Genomic DNA, 25514 nt, shown 5'->3' on the forward strand with positions numbered 1-25514 from the left:
TAGATAAGGGGCCCAAAACTATTCACAGTATTCCAAATGCAGTCTGACCAGAGCCTTACACAGCCTCAGCAGTACATCTCTGTTTTTGTATTCTAGTCCTCTTCAAATGAATGGTAATGTCGCATTTTTGCTTCTAACTGCCAAATAAACCTTAAGAAAATCCTGAACCAGGACTGTCAAGTCTTTATATGTTTAGAAAATAGTTGATGCCTCTATTCTTCCTTAACCTCACACCTTTCCACATTGCATTCCATCTGCCACTTCTTTGCTGACTATCCTAGCCTGGCCTCCTGCAGCCTCCCTGCTTTCTCAATACTACCTCCCCCCCGCCACCCCTACAACTATTTTTGTGTCATCTGCAGACTTAGAGTAATTCCCTCAGTTCCTTTGTTCAGATCATTAACACGTAACATGAATAGTTGTGATTTCAAAACTGACTGCTGTGGAACTCCACTAGTCAATGGCTGCCATCCTGAAAAAGACCCCTTTAACCCCACTATCTGCCTTCTAGTCAGCCAATCCTCAATCCGTTGTTACTAGCACCATGGGCTTTTATTTAGCAGCCTTCTGTGCAGCACCTTGTCAAAGGCCTTCTTGAAATTCAAATAGATCACAAACACTGATTCTCTTTTGTCTAACTTGCCCATTGCCTCCTCAGCCTCCAGCACCTGAAGCAGTTTAGCCAGTGAATTATAATGTTACTATTTGTCAAATATGTGAATAAAGAACATCACAGAATTGTTATGACCCAGAAGGAGCCAATCAGCTCATTGTGACTGTGCCAAATATATTGAGATGACACTCGTCATTTTTTTCTCTTTGCATTTCAATATATAAGCTGTTGAAACCTTTCAACAGTGTTAGTATGGGATTCTCCTGCATCTGTGGGTTGTCAGACACGAATAAGAATTTTTATCAAAAGTATGAGGAGTTCAAAAACCAGCTGTAAATATATCTATGTACTGTGCAGTGTCTCCTATGCAATTTCTAAATGCACTGGCTTTTCACAAGAATTGGCTTCATTCCTGAAATCTGCAAGGCCAATCTGGCTGCCTCCCAAATATTTGTCATAATTAGAACGCCTGTAAATCTTTGAGTCCTCTCCTCTTGTTTCCCACCAAAAAAGGTAGTATATTGGGGTAGACAGAGAATTGGCTATTCCTGATGAAAAGCTTTTGCCCGAAATGTCGATTCTCCTGCTCCTCGGATGCTGCCTGACCTGCTGTGCTTTTCCAGCACCACTCTAATCCAGACTGCATTTGCAGTCCTCGTTTTTACTTAATGTGAGGAAACTGCAAGTGGGGATATGGGTTTTTGTTTTTCAGGTTGGCAACTTGTTTCAGGATTAGTGCTGGGACCAAAACTATTCACAATATATATATTAATGACTTGGAAGAAGGAAGCAAATGTAGAGTCACCGAATTTGCAGATAGCACATGTAGAAATATGTAGAAAGGCAAGTTGTGAGGGGGATACTACCAGCTTACAGGGAGATATTGATAGGTTAAGTAAGAGCACAAAAATTGCCGAATGGTGTGTCATGTGGGAAAACGTGAAGTCCATTTTGGAAGGGAGAACAAAAGAACAGAGTGCTACTTATCAGAGAATAGCTGCAGAAAGCTGCAACACAAAGAGACTTTGGCATACTTGTGCATGACACACAGAAAGTAAGCATTCAGAAACTCCAGAAGGCTAATGGAATGTTGTCACTTATTTCAAGGGGTTTGAGAAGGGAAGTCTTACTGCAACTGTGTGAGGTGCTGGTGAGACCATGTCTGGAGTACTGAGAGTAGTTTTGGTCCCCTTATTTAAGAAAAGATGACATTTCATTGGAGGCAGTTCAGTGAATGTTTGTTAGGATAATCCCCAGTATTGAGGGATTCTCTTATGAGCAAAGGCTAATCATATCATAGGTAGAAGAATGAGAGATGATCTCATTGAAGCATATAGGATTCTTAGGAAGCTTGACAGGGTAAATGCTGAGTGGATGTTTTCCATCCTGGGAGAATCTAGGACCAGAGGGCATAGTCTCAGATTAAAGGAACACCAATTTAAGAGGAGGAATATCTTCTCTGATGTTGCAAGTCTTTGGAACTCCTTGCCACAGACAGCAGTGGGGGCACAGTCCTTGTATGTATTTAAGGTTTCTTGATCAGTCAGAGAATCAGGGGTAATGGGGAAAGGGCAGGAAAATGGACATGAGGAATATCGGATCATGATTCTTTTGAATGGTAGAGCAGGTTTCAGGCCGACTCCTGGATCTATTTCTACTGTAATCTAATGTGATTCTTTTCTCCACTAATGTGTGATTTAATGCCTTACCTCAATAATATCCCGCATTATTACACCATTACCCAAATATGTCAAAACCGAAAAAACCTGCAATTGTTCTAAATCAGAAACAAAAACAGAAATTGCTGGAAAAGCTCAGCAGGTCTGGCAGCATCTGTGGAGAGAAATTAGTGACTCTTCCTCAGAACTGATGGGATAAATGGGAATATGGAATTTGAAACAGAGATATACCAGCCATGATCTTATGGAATGGCAGAGGAAGGGTGGAATGGCCTAATTTTGCTCCCAGTTTATATGTTTGCAGGACTGGATTCACACATAGACAGACAGCATGTTTTCTTCCTTACAGAACCATCAGTGAACCAGTTGCAAAGTGCCAACTGTGACTCAGTGGGGGATACACTGAATGTGGTGAGAGGGTCTCACATGCTGGCTGGAGAGCCAGTGAGAGACCTGTGATACAATGATCGGGAAGGTCACCATGAACTACAAACTAATCTGAAGTTGCTAGACCAGCAACAGGGTATTCCCATAGGGGTGGGATTACTAACTAGCAATAGCTGCTGGCCAATGTACTGTCAGGCTTGACAGCACCACTGAGGTAGCTGCCTAGAAGGGCCCCATCTCCAGAGGAGCCAGCCCACAGTTAAATAAGAGAAGGGAGTTGTAACAGAGTGTGACTCTGATTGAGTCGCCTCCTTCCTGACGTCCAGTTCTTGAACAGCCTTTGTCAGGGCCCCTTCCCACGAGGTTTATTGTTCCATTAACACAACATCAACATGATATTATTAATGATAATAATGAATGCTAATGATTAAGAGGTACATTTTGTCTAGTTTAATGAGACTGCTGTGAGGTCATTATCAGGAAACAAGCCACTTTTGAGGACTGAATTGTTTAGAGTCTCCAACCAGAATTGTTTAGAGTTACTGTTAACAACTTGGAACTGCTAAGTGCTGACACAGGCCTGTTCTGTGGAACTGGGAACTTCAGTCTTAGGGATTGTGAACACATGCCAATTTGCACGTGGCAAGACCTCAAAAAATTGAGCAACGAAGTGAATAATTAAGTTTCATTTTATGATATTTATTGACATGTTGGTCAGATCCATCCCCACCCTCACCCCCATCCCTACTCCCACCCCCACCAAGCTTCCCTTCTGGAATATGCTATGAGTCCTTTCACAGCCTCTTGAACAGGCAGATGAGATCTCAGTTTTATATTTAATTTAAAACATGGACCTGGAACAGTGCAACATTCCCTTATTGAAATCTCAGCCTAGATTTTGTGTTCAAGTGTCTGGAGTGGCAACCTCCTACAAAAATGTTTTAAATGTAAATGTTACATATTATTCACTGCTGAATTCCCAGGCTCTGACCCAGTCCTATTTATATGACTTGTTCAAGTTTAGTTTCTGGTCAGTGGTAACCCCAGGCTGTTGATAGTCGGGGACCATTGGGCCTCCATACCATCTTCCCCATTGTTCCTCAACCACCTCTGTCAAAATCATAAGAAACATCTTCTAAACCCTTTCGGTTCTGAACAAGAGTCATACCAGACCTGAAATGTTAACTCTGATTCTGTCACCAGAGATGACACCAGATTTGCTGAATTTCTCCAGGATTCTCTGTGCTTCTCTCAGATCTCCAGCATCCACAGTATTTTACAGTTTTGTTAGTGTTGTTAAGGAAGATTCAGTGATGGTAATTTTTACTGAATGTCAAGGAGAGACGGTTGGATTCTGTCATTGGAAATGGTAATTGCCTGGCTGTTGGAAAATGTTGTCAGTCCACACCAGAATATTGTCTGGGTCTTGCTGCATGGACTGTTTCTCTGACTGGGTAACATGTGTCCAATGGACCAGATGTTTTGAAATCACAAGGAACATCTCCATTTTGATCTGATAATGGAGGGGTGGGTCATTAACGAGGTTGAAGATGGTTGGGCCTAGGACATGGCACAGAGGAACTCAAATGTTTTTTTTACTGACCTCCAACAGTCTAAACCATCTTCCGATGTGCCAGGTATGATTCCAATCATGAGAGAGCTTTCCCCTGATTCCCACTGATTCCAGTTTTAGTAGAGGTCTTGATGCTACACTCTGTCAGGAGATACCTGGACAATTTTCCATACTGCTGGGAAAATGTCAGTGTCCTAAAATAACCTGCCTAGGGATGTAACTAGCTCTGAAGCATAATTCTTCAGCACTACATGCCAGAATATTGCCACTTCATAGACATAATCATCTACACTGACATGACAGTTACTGCCCTGACTAGTGAAGCTGTGTTGAGGGAAGAGGCATTAGTCAGGGACACTGTTTCCCGGTACACTCTGAAAGGTACTGTAGTTTACTGGTGAACATGGCAGGGTAATTCCTGCGATATTGAGCAACATTCCACTCAAAACCATCACACAAACTGATTGATCCACTTCCTCCTCTTAGCGCATGAATTACTAGTGTTTGTCATATGTAGCAACATTGGCTGCATATTTCAAGAGTAATTAAGTTAATAAGAATCATTGAGACATCTCAAGAATGTGATCAGAAACTATTTGAATGGAAGTTTATTATGTCACAATGGGGTTACAAGTATAATTACCAAATAAAGTTTTCAGTTTCACTCATATTTTACTGATTTTTGACTCTCTGGACATTCCTGTGCTGTTAGTTGTGTCTCAGTGGGAACACACTCTTGTGACTGTGTCTGAAAAATCATGGGTTTAAGATATAATCCACAGCCTTGACTACAGAACCCAAGCTGACAATTCAACTCAAGGCATTTTCACAACCCAATGGTAACAATCATGATTTTCTTTTCACATGCAGGTTAAGAGTCTCTTTGGGCGAGGATTTAAACAAATTACAGATGTTTTGTAATTTTCCATAATCTTCATCTTAAAAAGACCAGGTGGCATACCAGATAGTGAAATTACAAAGAGTGTTCATTGTTGATCACTGTGATGAACTGACAGAGGAAGTACAGTTACAGCATTTAAAAGATATTTGGACAGAACTCCTGACTAATATTCTGAGGATATGGATTGAATTCCATCATTTGAGTCATAGAGTTGGACAGTCATATAGCAAAGAAACAGACCCTTTGGTCCAACCAGACCATGCCAACCATAATCCCAAAGTAAACTAGTCCTACCTGTGCTTGGCCCATATCTCTCCAAATTTTTCCTATGCATGTACTTATCCAAATATCTTTTAAACATTGTAATTGTACCTGCATCCACTACTTGCTCAGGAAGTTTGTTGCACACGTGAACCACCCTCTGTGTAAACAATGTACCACTCATGTCTTTCTTAAAATCTCTCTCCTCTGACCTTAAAAATGTCTTGAGATTCCCCATCCTAGAGAAAAGACAGCAACCATGAGCTCTGTCTATACCTCTCATGATTTTATAAACCTCTCTAATTCCTATGCTCTGATGAAAAAGTCCTAGCCCGTTCTGCTTTTCTTTATAACTTAATCCTTCCACAGCCAGCATGGCAGATAGTAAAATTTGAATTCAATAAAAATAAACATCTGGACTAATAGCAACCATGTAAACACTATTGATTATTGTGATAACCTTTCTCGTTCACTGATGTCCATCAGAGAAGGAAATCTGTTATCCTTACCTTGTCCGGCCTACATGTAACTCCATCAATGTGATTCACTTTTAACTGCCCTCTGGGCAAATAGGAATGGTCAAGAAATGCAAGCCCAGCCAGCGACACTCACATTCCATCAATATTTTTTAAAAATCTTAATTTGCTTTGGAACATCCTGAGGTTGCAAAAGGCACCTATTTAAATACAACTCTCCTTTTAACTAAAAGTCAAAAACTTATGGGAGACCAACAAAATCAAAGGGAACAAGAATTATGGTTTAAGAAGTAACGATTGTCTCATACATATTTGATTATTTCAAAAGTATTGAAGATTATAGAAGATTGGAGGGAGATTGTTAGGATGAAAATACTGGAGTCTTCAGTTCAGTTCTGGGTACATGAAATCAAGTGGAGATTGGCAATGTAGTGTAGGACTTGTGCAATTGGCAGAATCTGAAAAGGAAGTTCAACTTTCCTGGAAGTGAGGCCAGGAGAAGGGAAATGAGAATTTGTGTCCTCATAATAGCAGCAGTGTGCAATGTTATCATCTGAGATCAAACGGAACTTGGGAGTAACTGGCTGAAAAACTGGGTGTATATGAGGTACAAGTAATCATACTTTGTGGGGGGGTTTATGTAGTGTAAGTTGCTATAAAACTCTGACTGGAAAAGTATATGCCTAGGTTCTGTTTAATCAATGTTTAATCTCTTGTATCTATCATGCAATTTCACTAATTGAAATAATTGAATTGCTCATCTGAAATCGAAATAGGTAAGGATAATTATTAATGAATACTGCTAAGTGGGGCTGACAGTATGGAGCGAAGGCAAGATGAGGGCCAAGGGTCCAACTGTTGGTCAAGGGACGTAGGGCTAACACAACATCTGTCAATCACTCCTATTTCATTTGCAGGTGCCTCCTTCATCTGTTCCTGTTCTGGATTCAGAATCATCCCAGTTCCTGGTTCATCCTTTTGTCAGTTCGCCATTCTCCAATTCCCAACCTGGTTACCTACCCTACTTAATCTCCATAACTATCAAAAATCTCCAGTTTAACTCCCTCCCTACCCCATGCCTCCATCTTACCCTCACTTTGGGAGTGAATTTAAGTAGCTGTTTCTGGCTCATTGATTACAGCACATCATTTAGCTACTATAGCTCTGTTCCTTTATAAACGTAGTACATCACGAGGTGAATTAAATCCAATTAATGAAAGCATTATGTGGAATCCCAACAAAATACTTCCAGCTCTTCTATCTCTGTTCCTGAGCAACCTCCTACTTTTTCATCCCCTTCTCCTCCTCAGTTCTTTTTCAAAAGCTTGACCCTGCTCTCAATCACTTTCAGGCATTAGACCCTTTATGTAAAACAATCATGGTCCCATGCTCTTTTGTCAGCTTTCCCGCCTCCCTAATGGCTGTCTCATCTTCAGCTCAATGTATTCCATCCTTACCAATTTACTCAATGAGTTGGTGAGTAACTGGAATGTGGGAATTTGTGACCAATGGAATTCATTTAATGATATGTGTCACAGACAGCAGGGAATCCATTTGATTTCCCGTCTCCAGCATCACCTGGATTTATTGCCCATTTCTTTCCTCAAATGGTTTAGTAACTTTCTCTGTCTTTTGTGGAATGTGACAAAGTCAGTGTTTATTTCCCATCTCCAATTGCCCTTGAACTGAAAGGTAGGCTGTAGTTCGGTGGTTAGCATTGCTGTGTCACAGCGCCAGGGACCCAGGTTCAATTCTAGACTCAGGTGACTGTCTGTGCAGAGTTTGCACATTCTCCCCGTGTCTGCGTGGATTTCCTCCAGGTGCTCAGGTTTCCTCCCACAGTCCAAAGATGTGCAGGTTAGGCTAAATTGCTCATAGTGACCAGGGATGTGTAGGTTGGGAGGGTGGGGGTGCAGGGTTACAGGAGTAGAGTTGGTGTGGACTTGTTGAGCTGAATGGCCTGTTTCCACACTGTAGGGATTCTGTGGATTTCAGAGATCAGACAAGATTTGATCATATTGTTGAGGATTTAGAATCACATGTCAGACAGTATCTCAATGGCCGACCCTTAAGGTAAATCCTTCTTAAAGGATATTAGTAAACCAAGTAGGATTTACAACAGTTGAAGTTGGTTTTCATGGTCACAATTCATGAGCTTTATGTTCTAGATTTATCTACAGATTTCAGATTTAACCAGCTACCATAGTGGGACTTGAATTCCATGTTCCCAGACTAGGCGAATGATATTACACTATGTCACTATCTCTGTGGCAGTGCTAATAATTGTACTGGTCCCTAGGTTTTTATCATTGAGTCAACATCCTAGAACTCCCTCCCTAACAGCACTGTGCGTGTAACAACTCCCATCATGGATTATAGCGGTTCAAGAGGCAGCTCAATACCCCTTCTCTAGGGCAATTAGGGTTAGGCAGTAAATGCTGATCTAGCCAGTGATACTTGTATCTCATGTATGAATAAAAAGAAAAATAGGGAGTGTAGAAACAGATGGGCAAAAACACTACACTATCAGTATTTTGGGAAATGGATGGACTTAAAACAGCGAAGGTGGAAGTGCTCACTTGGAACTTTTGGGGTGTCCCTGAATCTCTGGGAGTGGCGGGGTGGAATTTTTCACCTGGAAGAGTCAGGATGAAGGTATTTCAAATCCCAGAAGTTTGTGTCTACTGTAAGTACAGTGCAATGTCCATTGTTACTCAGCATTAACAGTTCTAATGAAGCACATTTCTCAAAGAAAATTGTTGGGGAGACTGGGGAGCCTCTACTTGCTCTTCCTGAGGTTTATGGATTGCTAGCAATTAAATCCCACACCTCAGTTCATGATGTCTCCTGGTCTGTCTTTGTTGCAATGACTGTTACTCATAATGAACTTGTACAGAGAGTTGTAGGAAGATTGGTATCTGTCATGCTGGGAATCACTGGAGAGGGCTGAGATGGATCATCCAGATAGCACTTCTGATCGATGATTGCTGTAAATGCTTCAGCCTTATCTTTTGCACTAATGTGGTGTGCTTTCATCATCATGGATGGCAATACTTGTGGATGTGGCAGAACTGCAAAGCTTAGAACTGATCCATTGGTTGTGGGATCACTTAGCTCTGTCTATCGCCTGTTGCTTATGTTATTTGGCACGCAAGTCATCCTGTTTGGTAGTTTCACCAAGTTGACACCTTATTTTTAGTTATACCTGGTGCTGCTACTGGCATGCCCTCCTGCACTCTCCCTTGAATCAGGATTGATCCCCAGGCTTGATGGTAATGGTTGAGTTGGAGAATATGAAGTTACAGATTGTGCTGGAGTTCAAATCTCCTGCAATTGATGGCCCACAGCACCTCCTGAATGCCCAGTCCTGACTTGCTAGATCTGTTCAAAGTCTGTTCCATTTAGCACGGTGGTAGTGCCACACAACACTGAGATGTTAAACTGGGGCTCTGCCTACTTTTCAGATCTCACGACCACTACTCAAAGAAGAAATGCACCATATTCTGTATTTATCCTCAGCTAACATCTCCATTTAAATTATGTGGCTCTTTTCATTGCTGTTAGTGGGAGCCTGTTATGAAGATATTGATGGTTTCCTATATGGCAACATTGAACTACAGATCTGCAATTCTTGTTAGTGTAAGTGAATCCTAGGGTCGGGTGGTATGGGAATGAAGTTCAGTCACTAAATCAACTCCACCAGTAGGCAATCTGCCTAATGTTGAAGGAAGGAGTTTAACTTGATCCATATCTTGAGAATAATGGATCACAATATCTTGTCATAAGTAATTTTGTTTTTCTTTGTGATGTGATTATGTATTGATTATCAGTTTTCCCCTGCATTTCCCAGCATACTTCTCACTTCAAGTGATCTATGCAAGGAGAAGATTTCACGTTTCCCCACCGGCTGTCAGTGGTAATGAGGACTTTGAGCGGGTATACAGAGCACAGTAAGGGAATTGTATTTTATTCATCCTTCAGACTTGTTACAAACATCTGAAACAGGAACAGGAATAAACAATTTGGCCACTCCCTCACTCCACTGTGCATGAAGATTATATCTGGTTTTGAATTCCTGACTCCCATCCACTCCCAACAACCTTTGATTGTCTGCCTAATGAGAATCTACCCACTTCTGCCCTAAAAATATTTATTGACCCCTCCTCCATTTCCTCCTGAGGTAGTTTTCCAAAGTCACACGATCCTCTAGAGGAAAGAAAACATATCTCTGCCCCAAGAGGGTGCCAGTTCAGAATCATATCCACTTCAATCAAGTCACTCCTCACTTTTCTAAATTCCAGTGGAAAAGAGCTCATCCGGTCCAACTTGTTTTCATAAGACAAGCCATTCATTCTCTAAAATATCACCAATGTATTTACTTCCATCCTTAGATAAGGAGGCTAAAACTGCTCACAGTATTCAAGTTGTGGTCTTGCCAATGTCCTGTAATAAATTGTAGAAAACCTGGTGTTAGTACAAAATGTAACAAAGCTGCAAAACAAAGTACAAATTCAGTCTGAAGATTTAGGTAGGAATCACCATCAAAGCTTTTCTTGTTTGATCACAAAGTAATTGCTGCTCTCTGTGATCTTCCATTCTGCCTGCCTACGGTAACACACCTTTAGGGGAATAGTTTCAACTTAGCTCATCCAGCTTAAAGCACCTAGGTGGATTTGATCACCTACTGTCCATTGTGCCTGATTTTCAGCACTGCCCATTTTATAACTCAGTTCATGGAGCACTGTGTCCAACCCTTCGAGATGGGAGTTTAATACAATTCGCCAAGACCATGCTGAGACTAAAAAGGTTGCATTATGAGAATAGTGGTGTAGCTGAAAATATGTTGCTGGTTAAAGCACAGCAGGTCAGGCAGCATCTAAGGAACAGGAAATTCGACATTTCGGGTCAGAGCCCTTCATCAGGAATGAAGAGAGGGTGCCAGGCAGGCTAAGATAAAAGGTAGGGAGGAGGGACTTGTGGGAGGGGCGATGGAGATGTGATAGGTGGAAGGAGGTCAAGGTGAGGGTGATAGGCCGGAGTGGGGTGGGGGCGGAGAGGTCAGGAAGAAGATTGCAGGTTAGGAGGGCGGTGCTGAGTTCAAGGGAATCAACTGAGACAAGGTGGGGGGAGGGGAAATAAGGAAACTGGAGAAATCTGAGTTCATCCCTTGTGGTTGGAGGGTTCCCAGGCGGAAGATGAGGCGCTCTCCCTCCAACCGTCGTGTTGTTATGTTCTGGCGATGGAGGAGTCCAAGGACCTGTATGTCCTCAGTGGAGTGGGAGGGAAAGTTAAAGTGTTGAGCCCCAGGGTGGTTGGGTTGGTTGGTCCGGGCGTCCCAGAGGTGTTCCCTGAAGCATTCTGCAAGTAGGCGGCCCGTCTCACCAATATAGAGGAGGCCACATCAGGTGCAATAGATGATGTGTGTGGAGGTGCAGGTGAATTTGTGGCGGATGTGGAAGGATCCCTTGGGGCCTTGGAGAGAAGTAAGGGAGGAGGTGTGGGCGCAAGTTTTGCATTTCCTGTGGTTGTAGGGGAAGGTGCCGGGAGTGGAGGTTGGGTTGGTGGGGGGTGTGGACCTAACGAGGGAGTCACGAAGGGAGTGGTCTTTGTGGAACGCTGATAGGGGAGGGGAGGGAAATATATCCCTGGTGGTGGGGTCCGTTTGGAGTTGGCGGAAATGACGGCGGATGATACGCTGTATACGGAGGTTGGTGGGGTGGTAGGTGAGAACCAGTGGGGTTCTGTTTTGGTGGCGGTTGGAGGGGTGGGGCTCAAGGGCAGAGGAGCGGGAAGTGGAGGAGATGCGGTGGAGGGCATCGTCGATCACGTCTGGGGGGAATCTGCGATCCCTGAAGAAGGAGGCCATCTGGGCTGTACGGTATTGGAACTGGTCCTCTTGGGAGCAGATGCGGCGGAGACAAAGGAATTAGGAATATGGGATGGAGTTTTTACAGGGGGCAGGGTGGGAGGAGGTGTAGTCCAGGTAGCTGTGGGAGTCAGTCGGTTTATAGTAGATGTCTTTGTTGAGTCGGTCGCCCGAGATAGAAATGGAAAGGTCTAGGAAGGGGACGGAGGAGTCTGAGACAGTCCAGGTGAATTTGAGGTCGGGATGGAAGGTGTTGGTAAAGTTGATGAACTGTTCAACCTCCTCGTGGGAGCACGAGGCAGCGCCGATACAGTCATCGATGTAGCAGAGGAAAAGGTGGGGGGTGGTGCCAGTGTAGTTACGGAAGATGGACTTTTCCACATATCCTACAAAGAGACAGGCATAGCTGGGGCCCATGCGGGTGCCCATGGCAACTCCTTTAGTTTGGAGGAAGTGGGAGGATTGGAAAGAGAAGTTATTCAGGGTGAGGACCAGTTCAGTCAGTCGAAGGAGGGTGTCAGTGGAAGGGTACTGGTTGGTGCGGCGGGAAAGGAAGAAGCGGAGGGCTTTGAGTCCTTCATGATGGGGGATGGAGGTGTACAGGGACTGGATGTCCATCGTGAAGATAAGGCGTTGGGGACAGGGGAAGCGAAAATCATGGAGGAGGTGGAGGGCGTGGGTGGTGTCCCGAACGTAGGTGGGGAGTTCTTGGACTAAAGAGGACAGAACTGTGTCAAGGTACGCGGAGATGAGTTCGGTGGGGCAGGAGCAGGCTGAGACAATGGGTCGGCTGGGGCAGTCAGGTTTGTGGATTTTGGGCAGGAGGTAGAAACGGGTGGTGCGGGGTTGTGGGACTATGAGGTTGGAGGCGGTGGATGGGAGATCCCCTGAGGTGATGAGGTTATGGATGGTCTGGAAGATGATGGTTTGGTGGTGGGAGGGATGTATAAAATTGTGGTGTACCCTGGGCTGCACAGAAAATTATGGGGTGATATAATTGTAATGTTTAAGACAAGGATTTGATAAGGAAACTATTTCATCTGACTGTGTGGGTTGTCCAGGCATAAGCACTTCAAGCAAAATTTTAAATTCCGCGATGATTTTCAAAAGCACTTTTGTTAGCTCTTTGATGGGATGTGGGTATTGCTGGCAAGGGTGGTATGCATTGCACGTTCCTAATTGCCCTTGGGACAGTGTTTAGGGGTTGCCTATTTGAACTGCTGCAGTCCCTGGGATAACTAATTCACACAAAGTGTAGTGGAAATCAAGAATTCTTTCTGGAAAGAGCTATTTAAGATGATCACGGAGGGGTGCTGAGGGGGGATGTCAATTGTAAATTTCAAAATGGGGATTGCTAGATATATGTTGGATAAGAATATAATGCATTATGGCATGGGGGTGGTTGGAATTGAGATACCGCTTTGCCATGATCTGATTGAAAGATAGAACAGGATCAAGGGGCTTATTGGCTTAGAGTCATGGAGATTTACAGCACAGAAACAGACCCTTTGGTCCAACCCGTCCATGCCGACCAGATATCCCAAACCAATCTAGTCCCACCTGCCAGCACCTGGCCTATATCCCTCCAAACCCTTCCTATTCATATACCCATCCAGATGCCTTTTAAATATTGCAATTGTACCAGCCTCCACCACTTCCTCTGGCAGCCCATTCCATGCACGAACCACCCTCTGCATGAAAACGTTGCCCCTTAGGTCTCTTTTATATCTTTCCCCTCTCACCCTAAACCTATGCCCTCTAGTTCTGGACTCTCCTACCCCAGGGAAAAGACTTTGTCTATTTATCCTATCCATGCCCCTCATGATTTTATAAACATTTATGAGATCACCCCTCGGCCTCTGACAATCTAAGGAAAACAACCCCAGCCTATTCAACCTCTCCCTATAGCTCAAATGCTTCAACCCTGGCAACATTCTTGTAAATCTTTTCTGAACCCTTTCAAGTTTCACAACATCTTTCCGATAGGAAGGAGACCAGAATTGCATGCAATATTCCAAAAGTGGCCTAACCAATGTCCTGTACAGCCGCAACATGACCTCCCAACTCCTGTACTCAATACTCTGATTTCTTTCCCATTCCTATGTAATGTTATAATTAAATTTGACTGACCTGCTGTACAGCTCCTGTGTTGTTTGAATTATTTAAATTTTCCTTGCTGTCAACCAGTCCATCTGTCAGACAATCTGTCAGCCAGCCAATTCTGTCTCTCTATTTGTATCAGTGAGTATATCTGTCTGTCTGTCTGTCCTCCTTTCACAGCCAAATAATTCCATCGAAATTTCTTATGACTGCTTACACACTCAAGAGATCAGTGTTTGAAATTAAGTACAAAGCCAGAGAATTGCTAAACGTCTCTCAGCAATCTTTTCTTTGGCAACCTGAATTACTTCACAGACACAGAACTATTATGGTGCAGGAGGATGTATTCGGCCGAACATATCTGTCCATGTTCTTTAAATAAGCATTATGACCTAGTGCCAATCCCCTGCCTTTTCTCCTGAAATTGTTTTTATTTAAATAATAATCTCATGCCCTCTTGAATGCCCCAATTGCCTCAACCACACTTCCAGTGTGTTCCAGACCCGAACTATTCACTGTGTGAAAACATTTTTGTTCTTCTGCATTTGCTTCTTTTGTGTGTGTTCATATAACTGTACCTTCTCATCACAATCTTTTTATGAGGAAGAACTGTTTCTCTCTATCTACTTTATCCAACACCTCTATGGTTTTGAAATTTTCAAGCAAATCTTCTTTGAGTCTGCTTCTCAAGGAACACCATCCCAACCTCTCCCATCTGTTTACTTCACAGAAGTTACTCTCCCTGGAATGATTCTCAGAAACCTTTGTGCATTCTTTCCAATGTGTTTATATCCTACTTCTTGTTTTCTCTTACAGTCTTAATTCCTCGGAATATTTTCCAATGTTCCTGAGTACCCTGTGGATTGCTGGCATCTTCTTCAGTCAGGGTAAGATAAACTAACCTTGTACCTATCTGGTTTAATATTTTTCACTCTCTTCTGCTTTCCTGATAAAATTTATTGTCTTCCACCTCTGGTAAATCAGAATCAATATTTTTCATAATATATAACTATTCAGTAATTCAAATTAAACAAGTTAATGAAAGTTGCAGAGTGGGAACAGAGTGCTAAAGAATAATTCTGAGCAGATAATTTGAAAGGATTACACCAAATATCAACATTTGCATTTATTTTGCAACAGACGATCAGACTGTTCAGCCCCTTGAGACTGTTACATCATTCACAGTTGATCTGTAGCTCATTTTCCCTTTTCTCAGTGCTCACTAAATTGTTGGCACTTTTCCTGCTCCACAGTTGTGACTACACTTGGAAAGCCCTCCATCAGCTGGAAGGTGTATTGGGATGTCCTGAGATCCTGAGGGGCACTATACAAATGCAAGTTTATCTTTTTTATCCTTGACCCATTTAACACACAACAATCTACTGATGCCAATCTTGAAAGCTTCAGATGCCACCCCAGGACCCATAGGTTTTTTGGCAGATAGTTCTAGATTTTCGGTTCTTTGATAAAGCTTTCAATTAGTCTGAGCACGCCCTATTCTTTTCCCAAAGCCCTGCAAAGGTTTCTTTGAATATATATCAAATTCTTGAATGTATGCTCTAGAATGATCTTAGCTCATTATTTCAGACAGTGCATTCTAGATTATAGCAACTCGCTGGACAGAAGCATTTCCCCACATTGTCCCAAAAGTTCTTTTCCTTGTTATCTTAAGTCCGTGTCCCAGTATTTTTTAAAAAGTTAACTGGTTGAGTTAACGTTACAAGTTAGTTGGTTAACTGGCAATTCCAGGGTTTTGACCCAGCAACGCTAAAGGAACAGCAATTTCTTTCTAAGTCAGGATGGTGAGTAAGTTGGAGTTGAAACTTGTAGGTAATGATGTTCCCATGTATCTGCTGCCCTTGTCCTCCTAGTTGGTCATGATGTGGAGGTGCAGGTGTTGGACTGGGGTGGATAAAGTTAAAAATCACGCAACACCATGTTATAGTCCAACAGGTTTATTTCAGAGTACAAGCTTTCAGAGCGCTGCTCCTTTGTCTGACGAAAGCTTGTACTTTCAAATAAACCTGTTGGACTATAACCTGGTGTCATGTAATTTTTAACTTCTAGATGGTAGTTGCTATAGGTTTGGAAACTGGTGTTCCTTCCAAAAGTGGTGATTTATTCTGTTAAAACCCTGTATCATCCTGAATACCTCACATAGTTCGGTTTGTGATACAAGGTGGGTGCCTCTGTCGTTTCTGCCTCAGTTGAAGCAAGATGCTCAGAGACACAGTATGGTTTTACCTCCTTCATCTCTACTCTGGGCCCTGGAGGGAGGGAGAACGGTTACCTATGTGCACAGAGACATGCGTTCTTGGTCTTCTCTCGAACAGCAGTTTCTTAATGAATTTTATAGTCACTTACAGGGAGGAGCATCCCGAGAAGGCAACTACATATTGATTGGATGACCGTTACAATCAGCGAGTGTCAATAGTAAAGATTAAGCCATCAATGTTATACAATGAATAACTGACTTTACATAATGAATGCTTTTCATCTTGTTAATGGACTTTACATACGGAATGCTTTTTCTTCTGTTAAATGGTTTTACATAACGAATGCATTTTCACCTTGTTAAACCACTATCCTTACCTCCAACATCTTATTGTTTACTGCAAGTTCTTATCTGAACCTTTGTTTCACAAAACTCAAAACTTAACTCTTTCCCTACCTGCTCGTGCCCTATACACTTTCTCACCTGCATTAAATATGACAAGTTATATTTGGGGTACATGTGATAACTATCCATTTTGGTTTCTTTCTACACAGCTCTGGCATTTTGTATTGGAGTTCTGTATTTGTATGGCAGGCACAAGTACTTCAAAGGATACTCTGAATCAGCCCTAAACAGGTGAGACTGAGCTGTCTTTACTCAGACACCAACTTACATTACATTCACGTTTGTCATGGTAATGCTCCATAAAATCAACTGGAAACCAAAGTGTCACTCTATTTTGCAAGAACTTCATGAATTCTGGACACTACACTTCATGAAAGACATTAATGCCTTAGAAAGAGTATGGAAGAAGCTTACCAGGATGTTAGCAGCTATGAATTGGCTGAGGCTGTTTTCCCTGGAGCATCGGAGGCAGAGGGGTGACCTTACAGAAGTGTATAAAATCATGAGGGGCATGGATAAGTAAATAGACAAGGTCTTTTCCCTGGGGTGGGGGAGTCCAGAACTAGAGGGCATAGGTTTAGGGTGAGAGGGGAAAGGTTTAAAAAGGACCTAAGGGGCAATTTTTACATACAACATTTGGTGGTGCGTGTATGGAATGAGTTGCCAGAAGAAGTGGTGTTGGCTGGTACAATTACAACATTTAAAAGGCATCTAAATGGGTATATGAATAAGAAGGGCTTCGAGGGATATAGGCCAAGTGTTGGCAAATGGGACTAGATTAACTTATGATATGTGGTTGGCATGGACAAGTTGAACCGATAGGTCTGTTTCCATGCTGTGCATCTCAATAACTCTATGACTCTGTGTTAAATCTCAATGAGCAGAAGTTGAAACAGTTAGGATTCCTTGGAATATAAAGGAGAATTTCAGGTTGACGTGAGCACTTGATAGAGGATGATTTCTCCCTCTGCTGAGAGGGCTAATGACCAGATGTAATAGATTTAAAAATCACTGACAAAAAAGTCCCGAGCTGTGATAAGGAGTTGTCTTTTCCCTCGAGGATTTTCTGATCTGCAGCATTCTATCTGAAAAGTTGTTGGGAGCTAATTCCTTGGTCAATTTGAAAAAAGAGTTGAACAGATACTTGAGGATGAGAAACTTACAGGCATGAAGGCAAGACAGTGAAAGCTGGGGTTAAGCATGGACTGTTGTTCCAAAGAGTCAGACACAATGGGCCAAATAACCTACTCCTGTGATGAAAGTTTATATGATTTTCCATCAAAAAGCAACCTAATTACTTTGAGGAGAAAGTGAGGTCTGCAGATGCCGGAGACCAGAGCCGAAAATGTGTTCCACCAACCTAATTACTTTACCATGTTCCTGCTGACTCCGGTGCAGTGCTGGCAGACTTGAGTTGCGGTGCTGGCTTTTACTGGGAACATGATCGATCACTGCCCCTGTCCCAATGTTACACTGTTGTTGCCCATAATGAGCTCGAGTGGGAATTTCAACCTTCAGTGGAAGGAAATTCTGCCCTCAAGCGGCTGGTGGGGGGGAGGGGGGGGGTGGGGGGAGCTGCCTGATATTTTTGCATCACCGTTAGCCATGGGTGAGGTCTAGGAAGACTGGAGGGTCATAGAGTCATAGAGATGTACAGCACGGAAACAGACCCTTCGGTCCAACTTGTCCATGCCAAACAGATATCCAAACCTAATCTAGTCTCATTTGCCAGCCTTTGGCCCATATCCACTAAACCCCTTCCTATTCACATACCCATCTAGATGCCTTTTAAATGTTGCAATTCTATCAGACTCCACCATTCCCTCTGGCAGCTCATTGCATACACGTACCACCCTCTGTGTGAAAAAGTTACCCCATAGATCCCTTTTAAATCTTTCCCCTCTCAGCTTAAAAATATGTCATCCAGTTTTGGACTCCAAAGGAAAAGACCTTGTCTATTTACCCTATCCATGCCCCTCATGATTTTATAAACCTCTGTAAGGTCCTTTGTTCCCAACCATGTCCTGAATTCATCTGCCATTCATGTCTGGCCTCTTGCACTGAAATAAATTAGACCATAAGACATAGAAGTGGAAGTAAGGCCATTCGGCCCATCGAGTCCACTCCGCCATTCAATCATGGCTGATGGGCATTTCAACTCCACTTACCCGCATTCTCCCCATAGCCCTTAATTCCTTGTGACATCAAGAATTTATCAATCTCTGCCTTGAAGACATTTAGCGTCCCGGCCTCCACTGCACTCCGCAGCAATGAATTCCACAGGCCCACCACTCTCTGGCTGAAGAAATGTCTCCGCATTTCTGTTCTGAATTTACCCCCTCTAATTCTAAGGCTGTGTCCACGGGTCCTAGTGTCCTCGCCTAACGGAAACAATTTTCTAGGGTCCACCCTTTCCAAGCCATGTATTAAGTTGTAAGTTTCTATTAGATTTCCCCTGAATCTTCTAAACTCCAATGAATACAATCCCAGGATCCTCAGCCGTTCCTCATATGTTAGACCTACCATTCCAGGGATCATCCGTGTGAATCTCCGCTGGACACACTCCAGTATCAGTATGTCCATCCTGAGGTGTGGGAACCAAAACTGGACACAGTACTCCAAATGGGGCCTAACCAGAGCTTTATAAAGTCTCAGTAGCACAACGGTGCTTTTACATTCCAACCCTCTTGAGATAAATGACAACATTGCATTCGCTTTCTTAATCACGAACTCAACCTGCATGTTTACCTTTAAAGAATCCTCGACTAGCACTCCCTGATCCCTTTGTACTTTGGCTTTATGAATTTTCTCACCGTTTAGAAAGTAGTCCATGCTTGTATTCTTTTTTCCAAAGTGCAAGACCTCGCATTTGCTGACATTGAATTCCATCAGCCATTTCCTGGACCACTCTCCCAGACTATCTAGATCCTTCTGCAGCCACCCCACTTCCTCAGTACTACCTGCCTGTCCACCTAACTTCGTATCATCGGCAAACTTTGCTTGAATGCCCGAGTCCCTTCATCCAGATCATTAATATATAATGTGAACAGCTGCGGCCCCAACACTGAACCCTGCGGGGCACCGCTTGTCACTGGCTGCCATTCCAAAAAAGAACCTTTTATCCCAACTCTCTGCCTTCTGTCAGACAGCCAATCCCCAATCCATGCAGTAGCTCACCTCGAATACATTTTTATCAAATACTGGAAAATGGGGTTAGGTTTTTTTAGATTAGACTTACAGTGTGGAAACAGGCCCTTCGGCCCAACAAGTCCACACCGACCCGCCGAAGCGAAACCCACCCATACCCCTACATTACCCCTTACCTAACACTACGGGCAATTTAGCATGGCCAATTCACCTGATCCGCACATCTTTGGACTGTGGGAGGAAACCGGAGCACCCGGAGGAAACCCACGCAGACACGGGGAGAACGTGCAAACTCCACACAGTCAGTCGCCTGAGTCGGGAATTGAACCCGGGTCTTCAGGCGCTGTGAGGCAGCAGTGCTAACCACTGTGCCACCGTGCCGCCCATGAATTAAAATGGGATTAGGCCAAATAGCCATTTCTGTACCATAATCTTGCTATACCCCAATATTTTATTCCTTTTCATCCAACCTCATTTTATCATCGCCTCTGAAAAGACCCTCAGTACTGCAGAGCTAGATTATGTGTTCAGTTCTTCATTCACCACGTACAGGAACAATGTTGAGTCTATAGGTTATTTGCAGTGTTATAGATTTAGTAATCCAGAGTTGTAAATTAAAACTATATTGTGACAGAGAATTTAAAATTAAGTGGGGCGTTAAGGAATATCATTGAATCGTACAGTACTGAAAAAGTCCATTTGGCACATCAAATCTGTACCATCAAAAATTCACTAAATCTACACCAGTCCATTTTCCAGCTTTAGATCCATAACTTTGAATGTTGTCACACTACAAGTGCTCATCCAATACTTTTTAAAGGTCATAAGATTTCCTGCTTCAATACAGTCATGAGTGCATTCCAGATTCCCACTAACCCCTGGTTGAAAAGATTTTTCCCTCTAAATCTTCTGCCTTTCATCCTAAAAAAATGCCCCTTGTTATTGACCTTTTGACTAAGAGGAACAGCTACTTTCTTTTCATCCTGTCCATGTCCTTCATAATCTCACACATAATCAGGTCTTCACCTGTGCTTCAAAGGAAACAACCTGAACTTACCCAGCCCTCTTCACAGCTAAAGTGCACAATTCCAAGCAACATCTTGCACCCCCGCCAGCATAACCACATCTAATCTATGGTGTGATGACCAGAACTTCACACAGCACTCCAACAGTGACCTAACCAAAGTTCTGTGTAGCTCCAACATGACCTTCCTGCTCTTATAGTCTATGCCATGACTGGTAAAGACAAGTTCACCTTTACAACTGTCCCATTAACCTGCCCTGCTTTCAGGAATCTCTGGATAAGCACCCCAAGATCCTTCAATTCTTTTGAGCTTCCTGGTGTCCTACCATTCATGGAGTACTCCCTTGTCTTGCTCCTTCTTCCAAAGTGCATCACTTCACACATCCGGGTTAAATTCCATCTGCCATTGATCCTCCTGTAACCTAAGACATTCTCTCTGACTGTTAGCCACCTGGCCATCTTCATCAACATACTTAATTAAAAATCACTTATCTCATGATATATGTATCATTTGAATATAATCTGGAGTTAAAAATTTCTTATCAACCGAATGCAGGACAGGTTAGTTGGATAAACTTGCCTTTATTAGACTGTAAGTGCAGGGAGGTTTTGTTGGAACTGTACACAGTGTGTGGTTCTGCTGTACAAATCTTTTCCAGTTCACCAATATCCTTCAGAGACAGAACCTGCCAACCACACCCAGAATGATTAATATTAAATTCCTGACTCAGAGCTATGTGGCTTAATCTTAACTTCCCTTTGAAGTGAAAACAAAAATCAAAGAATTGTGAATGCTTGAAATCAGCACCCACTGGTCTGTTCTGAAGGCGGGTCACTGGACCTGTGGTGTTAACTCTGCTTGCTCTCCACAGATACTGCCAGACCCCTGCTGAGATTTTCCAGCAATTTCTGTTTTGGTTGCTCCGAGGTATTCTAATAATTAACTATGTTATATTTAAGAAAGTGCTAAACACTATCTTTATCTTCTCAACGGATGGGCAATAAATGCCTATTTATTTTGTCTTAATGGTAATGCGTAAGTGCCTTCAATAAATAATGGAAAAGTAGAGCTTCAATAACACACTCACCTCCAGCATTCACCAGCACCATCTGTGATTTGGTGGATTATATTCACTGCTTTTGAGACGGGCAAAGATCTGGTAGGGAAGAGAAGGGGAATTTCTTTATGCAAGATTATGTTATCTGCTGGAAAAGCATAGCAGGTCAGGCAGCATTCCTGATGAAGGGCTCCGGACTGAAACGTTGATTTTCCTGCTCCTTGGATGCTGCCTGACCTGCTGTGCTTTTCCAGCAACACACTCTCTCCTCTGATCTCCGGTATCTGCAGACCTCACTGTCTCCCTGTTTTACCTGCTAGAGTAGTGGTAGCACAGTCAATCATACCTTTCAAGAAAACATGGAACAAACTACTTGAAAAGATAAAAAGCTACAAGTTTGTGGGGAAAGACCTAGGGGAGTGAGACTAATTAACTAACTCCTTCAAAGAGCAAGTAAAGATATGATGGGCCAAAAAGCCTTGTTCAGTGATGAAAACAAAGTATTATTTTTATCCTATTTTTAGTCACTTCCTGTTTATTTTCTTTACCTGACTGATGAATCCATCCTTCCTTCCTCCCAGGTTACGTCCAATGTATTTCAGTGCGGCTATGCTCTGGGTTCTGATAGGCTTAGCCTCAATTGGAGTCCTCAATCAGTTGTCCTCTCAGTATCTTGGTTATAATCCCATGACTGCTGCAAGGAGCTACGTTGAACTGTGAAAGATTTTTGGTTGACAACTTCCATCTTAAGCATTGCTGGTCAGAAGATATGATAACCCAAATTTAATAACCAAACTAACAATATTTATTTATTTTTATATCTTATTTTGGTCTCAACTGTTGAGGCCGAGGCCACGCAGTTAAATCTCTCCAAGTTTTAATGACCAGTTATTTTGTGGCATTTTGTCAATGTTTTTGGTCATTGATCTCTAGGGAGCCTTGCCTTCAAAGGTTGTTTTGATGATTTAACTAATTGTGACTCTGATACATTTGCTGCTTTCCTCAAAAGTGCACCATCCCTATTAGCATCTGTACAATTGAAATAACAGGCTCTAATTGCAACCTGTTTGCAGCAAAGAAGCAAGTCACCTGTACCATGTTGGTGTTTTTGTTCCACACGTCTTCTCCTTTTCTGTTTCGTATCATCTGATTGATATCTCCTGTTTCTTCCTCCTTCTTGTCTATTTGTATTTTTCATTGCAACTATCTCATTCACGTTGTCTACTCCCTGTGGTAGCGAGATACACATTTTCACCACTCCCGAGGTAAATACATTTCTCCTGAATTCCATTTGGATTTATTAGTAACTGTCAGAACAAGTCTGAGTCAAGATTGGGAAACAGACAGACTCACACCTTTAAGGCATCCTCTGAGCTGAGATGTCACTTTTTTATATAAAACCTTAACTTAACTTGAGAATATGCCTTAAAAGAAGTGCTGGGATTTACAAATATACTGAAATCTGTAACCCATTCTAAAAGATGAAAGACTTAACAATCAAGGTTTGTTAAATATATCATTTTGCTTGCATGACACTGTAATCTTTTGCTGTGAATTCTGTGTCTTATGGTCCTACTGTACAATGACCTGAAGAAGGATCAGCACTCTGAAAGCTAGTGTTTCCAAATAAACCTGTTGGACTATAACCTGGTGTTGTGTGATTTTTAACTTTGTCTAACCCAGTCCAACACCAGCTCCTCCACATCATTATATACATTTGCTTGGTAGTACAGAGCTTGCATGTTGCCGAAAAGAGAGACATTTGCTGACACTTTTCATCTTCCCTCATCAAGATAAATGCAAGAATGCCATTTCAGATGATCACAACAATTTAGATTCCAAGAGAAAAAGGGGTTGATTGATTGGCAAGTCAATACTGGTTTGCTGAGGTGTTGCGTGTAGAGTAAGTGCAGACATGATGGGTCAAATGGCTTCTCTCTGCATCATAATAGTTCTGTAATTCTGTTATTCACTTTTTTTTCTATATTTTCTTAATTTTTAAAAATATATTGTTCTTAATGTTTCGGCAGCTATCTTGTATTTACAGAACTTGGCTTTGGTGCCTCTTACAAATTAACATATAAAATCCCACTTAATCTTGAAGACATCTACCAAGTCAGCCTTCTCTTTTCTATTCAAGAACTTGCATTTTTATAGCAACTGCAATGTAGTAGAATATTTAAAAGAAAAGTAAAACTTGACATTGAGTCACATATAGCGATAAGAGGATAGTTCATCAAAAGCTTGAGAAAGAGACTTTAATTTGAATGATATCTTAGGAGCGTGAGGCAGAACAATGATATGTTCATGTTCCATAGCCTGGGACTTGGGCAATTGAATGTACAGCCAGCAGTTGTAGACCAACTACATTGTGGGAATAAGAGTTGGAGAAGTGCGGATATTTTGGGCAGTTGTGGATTGGAGGAAATGACAGAAATAGGGAGACATGCGGCTATGGAGTGATTCAAACCCAAGGATGAAAATTTTAAAGTTGAGGTGCTGCTAGATCAGTGTAGGTTAGTGAGCATTGAACTGACACAGGAATAGGACTTGGTGCGAGTCAGGAAGAGGGTCGTAGAGTTTTGGATGAATTCAGGTTTAGAGAGCAAGGAGAAAAGCCTGTTCAATCTTTCTTAATGGTAATGTCTTCTTATTCCTGGTGCTATCTGTATTAGTTTTGTTTTACATCTTTGCCAATACCTCTAACCATTTTATAGTGTGGAGATCAAATGGGTCTTCCCGTGGTTCTAACATAATTTTCAGTTCTATGCCTCTAGAAACGAGCTCAAGCATTGTATTTGCATTTTAATTACTTTTTTTTAACTTGCAATGCTTCTTTTACTGGTTTGTGCATCCACGCTGCTCTTAGATTATTCTGTCTGTATGTCCTTATTCATCCTACAAAAGTCTGGTGACGTACATTTAGTATTTTCCTCCACGTTTGCTCTGTATAATCACTTCCCCATCAATTTGCTGTTTATTTTGCAAATAAACTTCTGATTCCTAATTTCAAATAATTTGGGTTGTTTGTCAGTACACCAGTATTCCCAGTATTTGTCTCCAGGTCGCTGTGAGGAATCTTGCTTAATGATAACCTTGACTCACTCAAATGTGATAGTATTTATTATCTGTAATCAATAAATGCTGTGTGTATATGCATTAGCTATTTTAAAACATAGGTTACATTAAAATATAAATAAAGATGGAATATGTTGCACAAAGACTCCAGTTAGTTGCTTTGAACAAAACACATTCATTTTCACTTGACATGATGGGAACGTCAGCTGAAGAGTTTTGTTCTTCCACTAAACTAAGCAATTCATGGTTATATTGCAACCTATGAAAGAACTTGCATTACTATAGCACCTTTCATGTCCTCAGGACATCTTAAACTGCTTAATAGCCAATAGGATATTTTAGATGGAAACTGCTGTTTAAAATAGGGAACAGGATAGCCAAATTGCACATAGTCATGTGCAACTAACAATAAGTTGAAAATAATGAGGATATATATTGGTGAGATTATTTGGAACACAGGAATGATTTAGAAGACAGTTCAGAGTTGAAATTTGATTTTTTGCTTTGCGATCATGACTGTGGGACCTTTCATGTCCATGAGAGAGCAGACAGGACCTCAGTTTGATGATTCATCTGCAGGGTGGCACATCTGACAGTGTAACATTTCATCAAGTCTGCATTGGCAGTGACTACCTAGATTGTGTGCTCAAATCTCTGGCATGGTTCTTGAGCACAAAATGTTCTGATTCAGAGGCAAATATGTTGCTAACTCAGCCACAGCTGACAACTCA

The 25514-nt window shown here is 42.1% G+C and overlaps 1 protein-coding gene across 1 annotated transcript in view; it reads left to right on the forward strand.

Annotated features, from left to right (window-relative positions):
- Positions 1-23351, forward strand: part of ltc4s (leukotriene C4 synthase) — a 30309-nt gene extending 6958 nt beyond the window's left edge. Inside the window, exons 2-5 of the mRNA XM_060836945.1 lie at positions 9741-9840; positions 14673-14743; positions 16626-16707; positions 22287-23351. Of these exons, the coding sequence (XP_060692928.1) occupies positions 9741-9840; positions 14673-14743; positions 16626-16707; positions 22287-22425 (392 nt within the window). The 3' untranslated portion in view covers positions 22426-23351. The remainder of the gene's footprint in view (positions 1-9740; positions 9841-14672; positions 14744-16625; positions 16708-22286) is intronic.
- Positions 23352-25514: the final 2163 nt, after the last annotated feature.

This window comes from Hemiscyllium ocellatum, chromosome 16 (genome assembly GCF_020745735.1).
Source record: "Hemiscyllium ocellatum isolate sHemOce1 chromosome 16, sHemOce1.pat.X.cur, whole genome shotgun sequence".
NCBI classification, from domain to species: Eukaryota; Metazoa; Chordata; class Chondrichthyes; order Orectolobiformes; family Hemiscylliidae; genus Hemiscyllium; species Hemiscyllium ocellatum.